Source organism: Sesamum indicum, unplaced genomic scaffold, assembly GCF_000512975.1.
Source record: "Sesamum indicum cultivar Zhongzhi No. 13 unplaced genomic scaffold, S_indicum_v1.0 scaffold00415, whole genome shotgun sequence".
Classification (NCBI taxonomy): domain Eukaryota; kingdom Viridiplantae; phylum Streptophyta; class Magnoliopsida; order Lamiales; family Pedaliaceae; genus Sesamum; species Sesamum indicum.
In genome coordinates, this window is record NW_011628303.1 from 1 (window position 1) to 16,382 (window position 16,382).

The 16,382-nt window shown below is 36.0% G+C and overlaps 2 protein-coding genes across 6 annotated transcripts; one reads left to right on the forward strand and one right to left on the reverse strand.

Moving 5' to 3' along the window:
- Nucleotides 1-3,061: 3,061 nt before the first annotated feature.
- On the forward strand, nucleotides 3,062-7,533 carry LOC105180208 (ethylene-responsive transcription factor RAP2-7). Of its 2 annotated transcripts, XM_011103870.2 has the most exons (9): nucleotides 3,062-4,041; nucleotides 4,476-4,501; nucleotides 4,668-4,698; nucleotides 4,789-4,876; nucleotides 4,949-5,094; nucleotides 5,448-5,527; nucleotides 5,635-5,765; nucleotides 6,356-6,454; nucleotides 7,164-7,533. In XM_011103870.2, the coding sequence occupies exons 1-9, from the start codon at nucleotides 3,515-3,517 to the stop codon at nucleotides 7,335-7,337; spliced, it is 1,302 nt and encodes a 433-aa protein (XP_011102172.1). In that variant the 5' UTR covers nucleotides 3,062-3,514; the 3' UTR covers nucleotides 7,338-7,533. The 2 variants fall into 2 exon arrangements, with proteins under 2 accessions (XP_011102172.1, XP_011102173.1); XM_011103871.2 differs by lacking the exon at nucleotides 6,356-6,454 and having other exon boundaries at nucleotides 3,065-4,041.
- Nucleotides 7,534-8,264: 731 nt separating this feature from the next.
- On the reverse strand, nucleotides 8,265-16,382 carry LOC105180209 (the record flags this gene model as incomplete). 4 transcript variants are annotated; one of them, XM_020691606.1, is given in 11 exon segments in its annotated part: nucleotides 8,265-9,115; nucleotides 9,233-9,343; nucleotides 10,079-10,997; nucleotides 11,206-11,353; nucleotides 12,275-12,366; nucleotides 12,481-12,529; nucleotides 12,621-12,704; nucleotides 15,012-15,121; nucleotides 15,312-15,465; nucleotides 15,551-15,678; nucleotides 16,275-16,382. In XM_020691606.1, coding segments are annotated over 11 exon segments (2,520 nt in total). In that variant the 3' UTR covers nucleotides 8,265-8,486.

Consider the following 16,382-nt stretch of genomic DNA (forward strand, 5'->3'; position numbering starts at 1 on the left):
TAGAGACCAACGATGTTTGAGCCTGATGGTTAAGGTTAAAATCGAGGTCTCATGAATAAGTTCGTTGTCATTGTTACTGCAATTTATTTTTTGTTGCTAGTTATATTTCTATACTGATTGAATAGATATAACGCTCAGCTTATCGAGATTATTTATTATAATTTGTTTATCGTTACTAGTCAAATTTTACGTATCCAATTATCAGTGATTCACAATTCAAGTATCGGAATAATCGGATAAAGTCAATAAAATATGTAGAGAGTTTTGTACTTATCACTATAGTACACACGTATAGTATACACACTAAATACATATATGTAGAAACTACTTTCACACACTCATACACACACTAATAGAGAAGTTGTAGACCGAAAAAGTAGTAGCAATGATATATGTTGAGAGTTTTGTACTTATCAAATGCATACTTATCACTATTTTGGTACTTTATTCCCAAAAAAGGACATTCGTACTACTAAATAAATTATTACATTACATGTCCACTTCCTCATGACTCCTACTTTCATGCTCCTTTCTTCTCATTTTGACTTTTTTCATATAGAATTTTGACCAAATAATAATAATTGTTATTATATAATTATTTTTTGAGATAATTACATTTACATCCCTTGATTTATGGTTTATTTACATAAATCACTCCTATCTTTTGCATAATTACATAAACAATCGCTAACAACCAAAACATAGGAGTAATTTGTGCAATGATGCTAACATTTTTAGGGGGTGTATATATAATTTTTTAAAAAAGTAAGGGATGGTTTGTGAAAGTGGTAATAATATCTTAGTGCATGTATGTGTAATTATCTAAAAGATATAGATGATCTGTATAAAGCAGATAATAAACCGTGCAACAAGACAACAATCGAATCACAAGCGCTACATAATAGATGATGAACAAAAAAGTGGGATGAAAAGCGAAAATAAGAGACTAATTATTATTATCGTGATCCGGGTCGAAATTAGCGATCTCCTAAAACGATCTCACTGCAGATGGTCTAACTCTTCCTAGATCAGATTTTAGATTCCCTGAGAATAAAACACGAACAGTGAGCTCGTCGGGCACGTCCCCGATAATGACCCTCCGATGCTCAAGTTAGGTTGATCGAGAGAAATGTATTCGATCTAAGAATTCGAGCTCAATTAATGCACAGCAGTTACCTCATTTATGGCGTATCGGGGTCTATTTATAGAGCACAGTTGGACATTAAGTACTGGGCCACGTGGCCTTATCCTACCGGCTCGCGTTCTGATCGAGCGGCTGTCATTATCCGTGTCTTTCATCAGTCTGTGCGACCCGGGTCGGGTCTTCCGCGACCCGCCCGTTACAAAAGGCGCGGATTTTGATTGCGAAATGACTATAATGCCCTTAATGAAGGGTTTCGGTCTTTTTGCAGGGGTGACATGTGTATACCCATCATATCGTTTTTGAAAATTTTAAATCAAATGTATCAACCCAATACATCAAAACTCAAATTTAAAATTTTCTTGACAGTTTTAAGGTTATCGTTCCAACCCGAACAGTTGTTATCCCTAATCATTAATAGTTTTGGCATTGGATAATTTCTCTTTAAGGGTGTTTTTGTAATTTTAGATTATTCGATTAGCCATACATACGACCAACGAACACATGCTTTTTTAATGTTGTTGTGCTCAGTAGGGGTTAGGGGACCATTGCATCAACATTGAAGTTTAGTAGTAAATATTTTGCAGTGTGGTCCTCCGTAGAGGATAGTACACCCAAGATTCTGCTGTGATCTCTCCTTCCATTTCTGGCTGTTGACAACCTATGAGCAGACGCCACGTCCCCTATCCTTTTTCTTTATTTAGAAAAATGCTGCATTCCCCTCTAATTTTATTATTCTCTATTACTGAAATATTCCATGTACTTCAACTTAACTTTTATTAGTATTTAATAATTCAAAATAATAATAATAATAAATTTTTTAAAAAATAAATAAATTAAAATAATAAATAAAAATAAGAGACTAACTAAAAGAAAATTGGATTACAGAAAGCTTAGACGAGTCGAAGACGAATTGATAGTGCTGCAAATGACTCGAGTCGAGCCCACAAATTTGTTTGAATTAAATATCAAGCTTAAAAAATTATATTTGAATTTGATTTGATTATCACTCTGATTGAACTCAAACGAGCTTTAATTAAATTAAACATGAGGTGGGCTGGAATAATATGATATTTTTAAATATATTTTATTATTTTTCGACTAGTCGTATTGAGTATCAAGTAGTTTGATTTAGCTTTCAACTCGATGAATTGATCATAATAACTATATATGAGTATAATATATCTATTATTTATGTAAATACTATTTATTAAGTGTGACGGGGTTAGAAGCATATTGTGATTTAACTATATTACCCTCAGACTACTTATTCTTACACAGAATGATAATTTTTTAAAATTGCCAGTCTAATATTTATTCAAGATTCTTTTTTAGAAATTATTAGTCTAATATTTATTTAGTTTATTTCATATAATAATATTTTTATTAATTTTTATTATATCTATATAATAATAAAAAAATTATCCACACTCATAAATAGCGGTTAATGACACATTGTACTAATTTTTTGTAAAGCTAAAAATGCACTTCAACTGATAAGATAACTAACTTATTAAGCTTTTCAAATTTTATATTAACTAATAAATTAGCTTTCTTTTCTTTTCTTTTTTAATGTAATATTATTGGTTTAAATATTTTATTTATATTTTACAATATAAAATATTATCTATAATAATTTATACTATATAAAAAGAAAATATTTTTTTCTCTCACAAACGGCGTTATAAAACCACAACACCAACTTATGTGCACATAGAAACTAAGTACGACAACGACTAATTTAAGTCCGATTTAAGTTAATTCACAATTAATGCCGATGGCTTAATGTGAATTTATCGTAAATTTTTTAATTTATTAATCAAATTGATGTATTATAATATATATTTATCTTAAAAATAAATAGTTAATTCATTGAATTTAAATTGGAATTTTGGTTTGCAATTTCTCTCTCTAAAATTGTATGTTGTTGTGCTTCATCTTTGTTGTTCAAAAGCGATGAGTGTATGACTGCAGACATATAACCAATTTCCAGTCCTAAAATTGCAACTCCTCTGACTCTCCTTCTCACACACACGCACTGAAAACCCTTCTTCTTCTCTCTCTGTCTCCTATAGGCACAGCCAATGTATATATACCCACCACAACCCACCTGAATTCTCTCATTTTTTCTGGATTTTGGTAACTGGGTTTGGGTGTCTGTGCTTCAATTCATGGAGATGTATAGCTAAAAGGTATGTATGTGTGTAGATACACAAATTCTGCGGTGGCATGGCGCTTTATCTCTCTCTACTCTTCATTTCCATCATGTGACTTAGTTCTATCACGATAAAACTTGTCTGCAACTGCCCACCTGGTAGTGTGTGTGTAGACGTGGAGCTGTTTTTGGGGCAGAAACACGCTGTGGAGAGTGAAATGTTGGATCTGAACGTTGATGCCGGATTGTCAGTGGAATCCGCTTCCTGCGAGGATGAAAATGATCGGAAGGTTACTAATACCGGCGACGCCGATTCTGTAACTTCCACCACCACCAACAATAATGTCGCCTTCGCCGCCGACGAGCTTGACTCCAACAGCTCCACCCGAAGAAGCGCCGTCCCTACTCTCAATTTCTCCATCCTCCACCGCAACGTGATCGATATTGACCATGACGTGAATAACGGAGTCGCCCGTAACATGACTGAATTGCAGCTTTTTCCGGTGGGTGCTTCGTGTTCGCTCCCGGCCATGGATAGGGCTAACTATTGGTTGAATTTATCGGCGATGGAGGTTTCCGGCGGTGGAGGGGCAGAATTGGGGGTTTTCAAGGCACAAGTGCCGCCTAATAATCAGTTGCAGAAGCCACCAGCAAAGAAGAGTAGGCGTGGGCCGCGCTCTCGGAGCTCGCAGTATCGAGGGGTTACCTTCTATCGGAGAACAGGAAGATGGGAGTCGCATATCTGGTGTGTCTATGCTTACACATACATTCAGAAAAGGAATATACTCGATTTGTGTTGCATGCATGATATGTTGTTTTAGAGTTCTTTTTTGGCTAGACAAAATGATTTGTGCACTGTGCTACAGTATTTGTACTTTTTGCAGGCAACATACATGTCGTTAGTGTTTAAGAAAGGTTTTTCTCACATCTAGCCGCTACAAATTTGTAAATATTCCCTCGGTCCCAGTTTCTTGATTAAATCTTGTGGCATTTTGTCATTAATTTTGAGATTTAATTAGCATGAAATCGTGTACGGTTATAGTTCATGCTTTAGGGGTTGAATATCAATAAGCAAGCTATTTATAGATAGAATCATTTGGTGGGTGAATTTAGATGGTACTGTGTACATGTGGTCCTTTTGTGTTGTAACTTTTAACTGAACTCTGTGTTTGTGTGCAGGGATTGTGGCAAACAAGTCTATTTGGGTAAGAACACTGAGCAATATCCCTGAATGATTAAATAATTGACTACTTATCTCTTCCATTTTCTGTTTTTTGTGGTCTTCCATAATGAAGTTAGATATACTTCTGCCGACTTTTTGGTTGTAATTTAGGCGTTTGCTTTACTATTTGGTTTTGGTTTCTTTTTCAGGGGGATTTGACACAGCTCATGCTGCAGCTAGGTAAGAATATGGCTTGCAAGCAGATATTTGGAATCTTGTAATTGTGAGTTCCTGGAAGTATGTCTGAGTGCTTTTATATTTATTTATCAGAGCATATGATCGTGCTGCAGTCAAGTTCCGTGGAGTTGATGCGGACATCAATTTCAACATAACCGATTATGAGGAGGACATGAAACAGGTTCGCAATTGTAGATTGGTCCTAACACTTTGTTTCAAGTTCAATGAACCTTACTCAGTTGATGGTTTGCAGATGAAGAACTTGACAAAAGAAGAATTTGTTCAAATTCTTCGCCGGCAGAACACTGGATTCTCTCGAGGAAGCTCAAAGTACAGAGGCGTAAGCCTGCACAAATATGGACTGCGGGAAGCACATATGGGTCAATTCCTTGGGGAAAAGTAAGAATACATTTGGAAATTCTCACAAATCATTTAATTTGTTAAAATCAAGAACTGTTAATTTCATGCATTTTACTTAGTAATCTGAAATCCCATTGTTCGTTTTCAGCACTGGTTGGCATTTGCTTTATCGGTTTGGAATTTAATTCTAGAATAGCTGATTAAATGGAGAATGGGAACCCTACGATCTATAAGATTTTAGTGGTATATTACAGGGTGTTGCATCGGGGATTATATAGAGGCGAAAAATGCTGCAAAGTATTTTGCAATCAAATATAAATGATGTGATACTAATATCTATTTCTTTGGTTGGCTCTAAATCTACCAGCATTGGCTTCCTTTTTCTGATATAGGGATCATGATAAAGCAGCTGTTACCAACTTTATGCCTGGTAATTACAAGGGAGAGATAAATAGAATTTCGACAGATGGAGGTTTGTGATAAGTTTATTCTCCGTTGCCCATGCTTATCCCTGTCCTGAATTTATGTTGGACAGCACAGGCAGCTGACTTATTTAGTTGGATTTATGAATTTATCCAGGTAGTGGAAGGAATCTTGATCTCAACCTTGGAATTTCTTTAGCTTCAGATGGTCCACAGAGGAATGGTACGACCAATAACTTGCACTTCGCCTATGCATCTTATGAATTGCCTGATGGGAAGAGAGTAAAGGTACTCCTATCTTTCCATTGTAAGCTTGAACGTACTCTAGTGTTTTAACAATGTCCTGGTAACCTTTCAATGTTGAGATTCATTCTTAATTTCCGTACATTGAGGGCTTTCCTTAAGCCAACACCATCTGATCATGGTCCATAGATATCTGCTGTGGCCATTGCTTATTAGGATATTGTCAGGCAATACAAAGCAGAATATACTATAGGACGCTTCACACATTCTAAAAGAATAGTAAAATTGTACAAAAAATATAAATAAACAAATTACTCATTCATTGAGAAAGAACCATTGCATCAAACGATGATAAAGGTATACATGTTAATACCAAATTTATGTGCGCAGAAAAAAGTTCATACTAATGTTATACCAGAAAACATTCATTGTATAACTATCCACTTAGTCAAATTAGAAAGTAGTTCCCCAGGACATATTAACTTCATTTTTAGATATAACATTCGCTAAAAGTCCACATACAATCGGACATTATAGGCGATATAATCTGATAAGATCGACTTCATGCATGGTATCGACAATATAATCCGATATTAATGGATAGTATTGGTGGTAATACTTCACCAATATGACAGGTTGAAGCGTCCTCTGCTTCTTCTCATGGGCTAGTAATAACCACCAGGTATGCTCCAATTGGAGCTGGCATATTTTATGGTATCTCACCAAACAGTGAGGTAGGTATTCTTTCTATGCTCTTACGTACCAACTTTAGACCGCAGCCAATTTGATGACTGCCTGTAAAGAACAATCAATCATCGAGGTTGCTAAGCCATCTTGATTCAGATTCTTAGGGTACTTAAGTCAATGAATCAAATGAATTGGACAGTTCCATTTGTCGTACTTAGACTTGCACTTGTAGAGCATTTTGAGCGTTTTGGTTTTTGAAATTACATAATTTCCTTAAAAAAAAAAAATCAACCTTTCAATGTATCATTTGCCCCATTATCTGGACGTATCCTTCTCCATATATCCGGCCCTCCCGAAGTTGCTCCTTTGTGCCTAGAAATCATGTCACTTGATTAATGATATTACCAATGCCAGTTGTGAACATTTAATATTCTTCTTGTGTACCGAATTTCATTTCGTTTCTTTGTCATATTAAATATTAACATGCTACAAGCAAGTTCTTGTCAACACGAGCCAGTGAGGTGTTTTCCTTGTGCTCAGGGAACTTTCAATATCATTTATGAAAATATTGAACTTTATTGTGCAATGTTCTCGTCACATTCATCAATGAGAGAGAAGAAGATATTTCTCTTCTCGCATGCAATTTCAACTCCTTGACGAAAGACTACTCTTTAGAGGAAATGCCACGTCAAACATGAAAGATATGTGATTTTAATTCCACCATTAGGAATAACAATTTATTTTCTACATCTGCAGGAAAGACCAACAGGAACGAGAACTGAAGCTATTCATTTGCCTGGATTCTCAAGCTGGCCGTGGCAAAGGCAAATCCATGGTTTAGTCGACACTGCACCACTTTTGTCTTCTGCAGCATCATCAAGATTCTCTTCCACTACCTCTCCCTACTCAAAAACTCCACCATCTCATTGACGTCTACACCACAATTTCCACCAACTGCTTTTCCCACGGCCTTCATCGACTCTCCAATTACAGCCCCTGAGGCAACATCACAGCAGCCTTACTACTTTAGTCTGTAAAAGATTTGGCTACTGAAAGAAACCAGTAATCAGCATTGATATGGATTTACATCTCTCGTCAGTCATACATATATAATACAAAAAACAGATTGAACATATTGTATGATGTATAGATTGGTATAGTTCACTAGACATAATATCCATGAATATTCAGCATATCTCTTCCCCCTTGAAATGTTTGCATTATTCACACAACAAATGTTGTTTAGATTCCGACTAATATTATAAGTTGGATAGCTGTTTCTATCCTGTTGCGAACTTGTGCTTATAATCTTTGGCCACATGCAAAACTCTTGATGTTGTAACATTAGCATGATCTTATCTACTTTAATCTGTGGAAATTTGGTAAGTTAACTGGACACTAGTTGTGATGTTTGCAATTAAGTAGTTTCTGTTGGAGGCATTTCATGCATATTTGCTAGTTTAGCAGCTTTATTTTCTTGTTGCGTATTAGTTCAAAAACACATAGCCAGGACACATATCAGTACTTTTGGTGAATTTGGACCCAAAACTTTATAGTTGTAAGATATTCGGTCTTAGGTATGATAGGATCCCGTTTACCTGCCACCTAAATAACAAGAAGTCTATTATTGCCGAACAGATTTGTCAAACAAAGCCATGATGCCAGAGTCATCCCATTTTGAACTTATAACTAAATGTCCTGGTGTGCCAAAATCTGATCAGACATGTACTGGAAAATACTTAGTCCTTAATTGTGCAGCCTAATTCTTTTACATTGGTCCAAGTCTCCAGGACTATGAATCCAAATATAATAAAGGTGATTGTTATCATTCCAGTTCATACTTTACCTATTATCCTCGTTGACTCTGCAAAATGTACTTAACCAATGTTTTTTATGCACATCAAGTCGCGTGCGACACTTATCACTTATGCGTACATGTGTAGAGAGAGATTGAGGGCAAATTTATAAATGACAACCTAGAGGTCCATTGGTTAGATAGGAACGACCTTCAATCTCATCCTCAAACTACATAGGCAATGAGTTATACAAAGGAGAGTTTCATAACCATACTCATGATAATTACAACCCAAATACCTTGGTGTATATATCACCTGAACTGAACATTAAATCCCCATAACCAGGAAAATAGTTGTTGACTCCAAATCTCTCATTTCTTTGAGGATCCCTCATGCACATTTCACCTCTATGTTGAACCTCATCTAAACTCTGCCAGTAGCAATTGGTATTGGAAATGCATCCATTTGAAGATTTCAGCTGTGACATTTGTGCCAAGCAGCACGCATCATAGTCTTGCACTTGATCAACCAGTCTTGAAGGTAGACCGTATATATCATCTAGGCCAGAGAAGCAATTCTTCTCCATATGACTAGTATAACTTGGTTCCTGTTGAACAGATGGAGTCTGTTGCACAAACACATGAGAAAATTTCGAGTCTTGGCATGCAGATGTTGATTGTTTCATCAAAGGCCAAAGTCTGGATTCATCCTCAAATGTGCTTAGTCGCCCAGTGCCAGCTTGCCTCCTATCAAAGCCTGGGCTTTTTAACCTGTTTGTCAGTTTACCTTTAACACAACTTAATATGGCAGGGTCTAAGATGTCAACGGCACCAAAGCTGCGGCCAAATCCTGTTGAAGGAGGTCGAAGCAAAGTTTTGGGTGAAGATGAAGCATTAACCAAGCAACTACCTGCTAATAATAAGAGGGAAAATAAAAGAAATGTCCATCAACAATGACAAAACAAGAATTGTAAACTAGATTAAAGCCACAAACTGTAGATGGAGGAATGCGAGGATCGAGAGCACAAACCTGATGAGGGACGGGCTAAGCAGTCAGTTCTGTCACATGTAGAAAAACCAGGAGGTGGATCTCTTGAAGGCACTGAAAAACCAGGTGGGCCCAAACATTGAGCTCTAGTTACTTTAAGAAGAGATAACAAGACAAAGACACAAAGAAAATGAGTTAATAAGTCGTTTAGAGAAAGATACAGCCAATCATAAACTAATCTTAGAACAAAGAGCAAATTCCAATTACAAATTTCAATAAAATTTCATGTAACAATATTCATATTGCTCTTAAAAACCTCCTATCGGTACTCATATCCAGATTTTCTAGGGTATAAACATCCAGGTATTAGCTATGGAAACACAACCCACTCATATACATGCTTCACCTCTTTGACTGAAAGGGAGATACTGTTGCACATAGAAACAGTTGAATATCATAGCCCATAATTTTGGTCTTTTCCCATAAAAAACATCCATGAAAAAATGTTAAGCTAACTGGGATATACTCCAAGTGCCCATATCATCTCATAGTTCCAAGCTCAAAGTGTGAAAAAGCCACCAAATTAAAAAATCAAGAACCATACACATGGTTCGTATAGAAAACATATACAAAGATCATCAAGGACCAGAAAGAGGACAATAAGATTAATGAATATTAAGAATAAAGAATACGGGATGAAAATTAGGCCAAGATGGTTATTGGCAAAAATATAATGGAACACCCATTAGCAAACCATTTTTACCTTTTTCATAAATGTCATGGTTCCAATAGATGTTGCGCCTTTGAATTTGAAAAGTTATAGACAATAAATTTAAAACAACCATGAACTAAAAAATCTATTTCATATACCTGGGTATTGAGGCTTACACAAGTACTGCTCCTTGTTATGACCATAATGAGGAAGCATAGAACCCCTGTAACTTGCAAAAGCCTCTTGTTTCCCAACTGAATACCTTGCTTGGTCACCAGTCAGGGACTTCCAGGAAGAGTCAGTTTCACCAAGCAACTCGGGCAAACCATTAGGTAATGGCAAAGAATCTTCACATGAATCAAAGTCTATTGACAGGATATTAGAAATTATACTGCTCTCCACGGCATCGTAGGTAGAATTTTCTCCGCTATTGGTCAAGTTGTTGTCATCTATTCTTCGTAAATGTTCAACTATTTCTTCATCAGAAAAAGAGTTGGAACTCCTACATATTCTATCAGATTTAGTGGAATTTTGAAACTTCATATCCCTGCATGAATCATTTGATAGGCAATTCACAAACCTAATAGGTGAGGAAGCCTCATCCTCATGATTTTGTACTAGATTGTGATCCATCCTAAAATCATTTAGACTATGAGTCTTCTTGTGCAATAATGTGGGACCACCAGGATCCTCAGAAATATTTGCAGGATAATATGGATGATGAAAACAAGTGCTTTGACTCAAACCACAGGTGTCCTTTGACCCATGATTATCAAATGATAATATCTGTTCTCTGAGTGATTCATCTGGGATACTTTTAATTAATCCACTTCCTATGCAATTAGACGATGAAACTTTAACCATGGTACTGACAGAATCTGGCTCCACGGCTTGTAAATCTGCATTACTTGTTCCTGACGATAATTGAGAAGATAGGTCTGAAAGCCACCTATCTTCAATAACAGAAGAATGAGACCCTCCAACATCTACAAAAGTTGTCACTTTGTGGGGTACTGCAATACCTCCTTCGTTCTCTTTAGGAGGAACTGTGCCAGTTATGTCGCTGCCGTTGTTTACAGAACCATGAGTTGCATCCTGACAGTGACACCAGAGACAGTGATAATGTTTCAACAGAAGATAACCATGGAAACACAAACATGATAATGTAGAGATAAGTTCTTTGGTGGTATCTAAAGCCTAATACTGGCAATAATGATACAGTAAGTATTGTGATCATTCCTGAAATGTCTTCAACACTTTATCAATCTTAAAGCCAAGTAAGACTTCATAAGCTTGCACTTACCAATGTGACACTTGTATCACTTGCTTCGGTAGATTTGTCACTAAAAGGACAGGTACTACTATAGATATAATCAGCAGCAGGTGGCAAAACATTGCCAGATCGCTTTACCACATTGTTTGCAGCACCAACAATTTGTTGAACTCTACTCCTTTAAGATGAAAACAAAAAGGGAAAGGTAAAAAAACGGCACTAGTAGATACAGCACTTAAACCAGCACATTAACTTCTAATACCTATATACCATTATGAATGTAAATTCAAAAAATCTCACTCAGAATCCTTAACATAATTATAAACTAAATTAGACAATCTGATAACAGCAACCATGGAACAGATAAAATCAAAGTCAAGCCAAGTAAACGACATAAGCAAATACGCTGAGCAGGAAATCCTTTATAAGACATATCTTAAATAAGCTCCCAATGAAACAAGGAACAGTCTAACAGAAAACAGGCGAGGTAAAGAGGAACACCAATAATCAACAAAAGTGCAAGGTTCTCCAAAACTAATTCTAACTCGTGCATGATATGCATTTAAGCATTTCTCACTCTCAAGCTCTTACAAGTTCACAAGTATACATTTCCTCCAAGAAGAATTACCACACATATGTCAATACTTTCAAGATAACTAGTGTCAGCAAACAGAAGTTACAACCCAAAGAAAGCATCTTCTGTGTCCTTCCCATGCAAATGCAGTTTGCGCAGATAAAGATCTACCACATGCAGCACATAATAGCATATCAATTAATAAGCTATGAATGCCATGATAAAGCACATACTCAGCATAAATTCAGTAGATATAAGTTTCCATCAATTTAGCTACAAAATTCTTCAATCGCATGTCTAAATTTCTTGTAGTAAAATCATACTTTGTAAGTCCATATAAGCGCACTCCTACAAATAGACCACATTTTTCTCTCTTTTTGGAACTAGAAGCTTGGGCGTTACGTGATGAGCACTTAACTCATCTGGATCTAAGAGAAGTTTGCTTTATTATGAGAGAAAGTAAGCATAACAGTGTGAAACTTGAATATTACAGAGGAGGAATCAAACAAATGGTAAACATGATACCTTGTGTGTACTGCAGCAACCTCATCTTTTCCGAAACTATCTTCATCAGACCCAATGCTATGTAGATATAAACAAGCAGGATTGTTGCACGGCTGAAACAAATATTTATATATATAAACTATGAGTGAGTTTCATTAATATAGCATAAGAAGAAATTGTTGCAGGGTCCAATGTGAAAAAAGAAAGCAATCACAGAGCATCTGTACCATATTTTTCAGCCAAGCATGGCAATATTTTGCAGTTCCAAATGATGCTCTGCACGAGTAATTGTTCAGTTGCTAATGTTAGAAAATTCTTTGAAGTCATCTGTGATATGATCAACATAGAGAACACGACAAGTGCTTACCTCAAAAACCTATCTTCCAGGACAAAACCATGCACTGATTGTATACATCGTAAGGCCTCCTCCTCTTTTGAATATGTTATGTATCTGGAAGTGACATAATCAGGACAACAGGAAATAGAACACAGCAGAACTTCTGTGAAATGAAGTAATGCCGCAGACCTAATCAAGATATGGACAATTTGAAACATATAGATAATGATACCAACTCAATCATTGACATCGTGTATATTAGTTTATTACTTGATATCTGTGTCAAGTAATTACGTGGATCCAACAACCTCAGCAGACACTTAAACCATAATCTCCCATTTTAAGATTGTGAATACCATTGCGATAGTTTATCTGCCTTCATCTTTTATTAATACAATACTCTATCACATACTCATGTGATGATTAGCACTAGCGGTGACAAAATGGTTTAGATCCCATGGGTCTAACCCAACCCAGTTTTGAGTTGGGTTGGGTCTTAAGTTGTTCTAAATTGGGTTGCGTTGAATTGGACTCTATTGAGTTTGATTGGGTTTGGGTTGAAATAGGTCCAAATTGGGTCAGTATGGGTCCAACTCAAAAAACTTCTTTTTTTTCATTTTTTACATATTTCTTACTTTGCTTTCACTCACGCACCCAATACACGCACAAACCCAAAGTTCAAACATGAGACCTCTCATAGGGAAGTGTTGTGCCCGAACCATTGGGATATCCCCGTGGGACTTATTCCATCTTTCTTGACTGAATAAAAATAATATTTAAGTTTGGTTATTTGGTTATAGATAAAGAATTTTAAAGAAAAACTTCATCGGAACCCTCAACCAGAACATTTCAAAACTTATTAATTCATTACTTGGAGTAAGGAAATAGCAAGAATATGGTTTCCATGTTTATGCAGAAAAAATGGAATATCTAAATGATAAGTGCAATACAATTGTCACAATATACAGGACGTCCAAATTCTCTATCTACTTTTATGTTTTATCCACGTCTTTTCTTTTGCCATGCAATATCTAACTATACATAGCAACTTATATGGTAGTGTATAAGCCAACAAGTGCTTAGTAATAACCAATGCAAATAACAATGATAATAATTTAGAAGTATTAAATGCTTACTCAGATATTCATGAGAGGATGCATACGTAATATAAAGTACAACAACACTTGTAGATTTAATACAACAGATACTTAAAAGAATAAGTACACTATTTAAATTGGGTTGAAATATTACAATTAGGATTATACAATCAAAAGGATAGACATAATATTACTAGTATTTTTTCAATTAAATGCTTTTGTTAAAGTAATTGAATCCTTTATTCTTTCTTGCATTGGATGCACCCATGCTCCATCCAACACAACCCATTCTTGACCCATGTACTTGGTCCATTTTGCATCCAACCCGTATCAGCTCCAAATCCACTTAAACCAACACAAACCTAAACTGATCTGCCCATTTGTCACCAATAATAAGCTCGGCCTTGCACCCTTTTGACGAGGAGTATTTTTGCATGAGAGAAGCAAAGATATGCATGAAAATCAACCACGCATTTATTATATTCCGGTAAGCCATACTAAATACTCTCAGTGAAGAAATGGTGTATCACTAAACATAACCAATCTGTCAATTTGCCACCAACAATAAGCTCGGTCTTGCACCCTTTTGAGAGGAGTATTTTTGCATGAGAGAAAGTGAGAAGCAAAGATATGCATGAAAATCAACCACACATTTGTTATATCCTGGTAAGCCATGCTAAATACTCTCTGTGACAAAATGGTGCATCCCTAGCCATACTAAATAGTCTCTGTGACAAAATGGTGCATCACCAACCAAACAATAAATTCCTTTTCTGGCACAATTTTGTCTAAAATAGCTCCTGATGCAGAGTCCAACACAAAATGAGATCCAAAGGTAATCCTTTTCTGGTTGACCTTTAAATATCTGGACATTCCAATTCAAGGCCAATAGGGAGATTACATTTTTCATAAAACATAAGAAGATTGCATATGATGCTACAAGTACAGTATAAGATATAAGCAATCAAAGAAATTCAGGTCCTTGTGTTATAATCATGTATCAGGTAAAGAAAATATAACATTGTAGAACTTTCAAAGCAAAACAAATGAATATTATGAGGCGGGACAAAGAAGCAAAAGCCAAGCTAAAAGCATGAAGAGATTATTTTGTTTCCTTGGGCCATTCCTCATTCACTAACTTCCTATAAATCTCATTCCCTTCTGTCTCGCTCAATCAGATATGCCAAATCATACAAAAAGAAGTAATTTTATCAAAATGAAGTATGGTATAGGCAAAAATATTTCATTTCAATCACATGAATGCAGTAAAATAATTGCTATACCAATTCAAATATAACAAATCAATTGAAAGCAGTAAACTCACACGCTGCAAGTGTCATTAATGAACTGTTGAATGGCTCCACCAGCTGTCCGTGAGAGAGAGACCTTGGTCACTTTTCCATACTGACCAAAATACTCCTTCCGGAGTAATAACTGTTCCAGAAAACATTCGTACTTGAGAATTGAAAAAAGTGTAACAAAAATTTGGTATTGGTTAATAACTTGAAATAGAATTAGGCAAAATCCACAGACAATTTCTTTAGAGGAGAAGTACATAAAAGTTTTGGAGAGAGAAACAACAAAAGAGAGGGGAAAAGGGTAGGTAGAAAAAAAAAGTCCTTACATCTTCATCAGCTAGAGTAAGAGGTAGCCCAATCACATATGCCATTTTTCGCTGAATCACTCTAACATTTGAAAGATCCTTCTTTACTTCATCAGTCTTGGGCTTGGCCTTCGGGGGTTTGGTTTTCCTATTAGAACTTTTCTTTGAAGTCCTACTTAATGAAAGTTGAATAAAAAAATTCTGCATGAATGCCAGGGCTCTACTATAGGGAAGGATAAGAAACACAGACACAAAACCACCTTTCACAATTTGCTTGCATTGCCACAACTTTATCCTTTTCATAGATTGCTCGACATGCAGGACATCTGCCCTCCGTCCCATCTTTCTCTGCCATGTCTATTATATGATGCCAACACCAAACACAAACCTGTAAAATAAATTGAAGCATGCTAAAATAGAAGCAAAGAAACCAACTTCCCTAGATAAAGAAAGATATAGCCATAGGTGATGCTAGACTTCTCATCTTTGTGGTGCAGTGCCACATAATTAATATATTACATGAATGCAGTGGGAAAACAAAAAGGATGAGAATTGCCCTTGTAGTACATAAATGGGATTTAGGCAACCACCAGAGCCCATTGCCAGACTGATACCCTAAATGGTTTGATAACTAAAACAAATAACTCATCCTGTAATGTCCTGTAACCCACAAATTCACCCAGAATTGCACAGAATGGGTTCGACACAAACAACCATACACATGAACCCTCATTACCAAGCCCTGTCAGAACTACATATAAAATAAAAAACCAAATCCCAAGCTTAATAAAACAAAACAATGTCCATGTCAATAAAATGTCAATGGCTGATTCAGCATATTAACAATTATGGCGAATAAATCACAGGTAGGTAAAAGTATTAATGCATAGCTAGTAGCTGCATTATAAAATAGTCACTGCGACTCTTAGAAACAGCTATTTAAATTTTCTTGACTGAAACATACTCCACTTAAATAAACCATACTTGGTAACCGCATTTGCAAGGCTTGAACTGCTGATCCGTCCAGTCCATCTCCTCTGCACAAAGCGGGCACCTCTTCTCTTCTTCGTTGCTCATCATCACCTTTTCCGA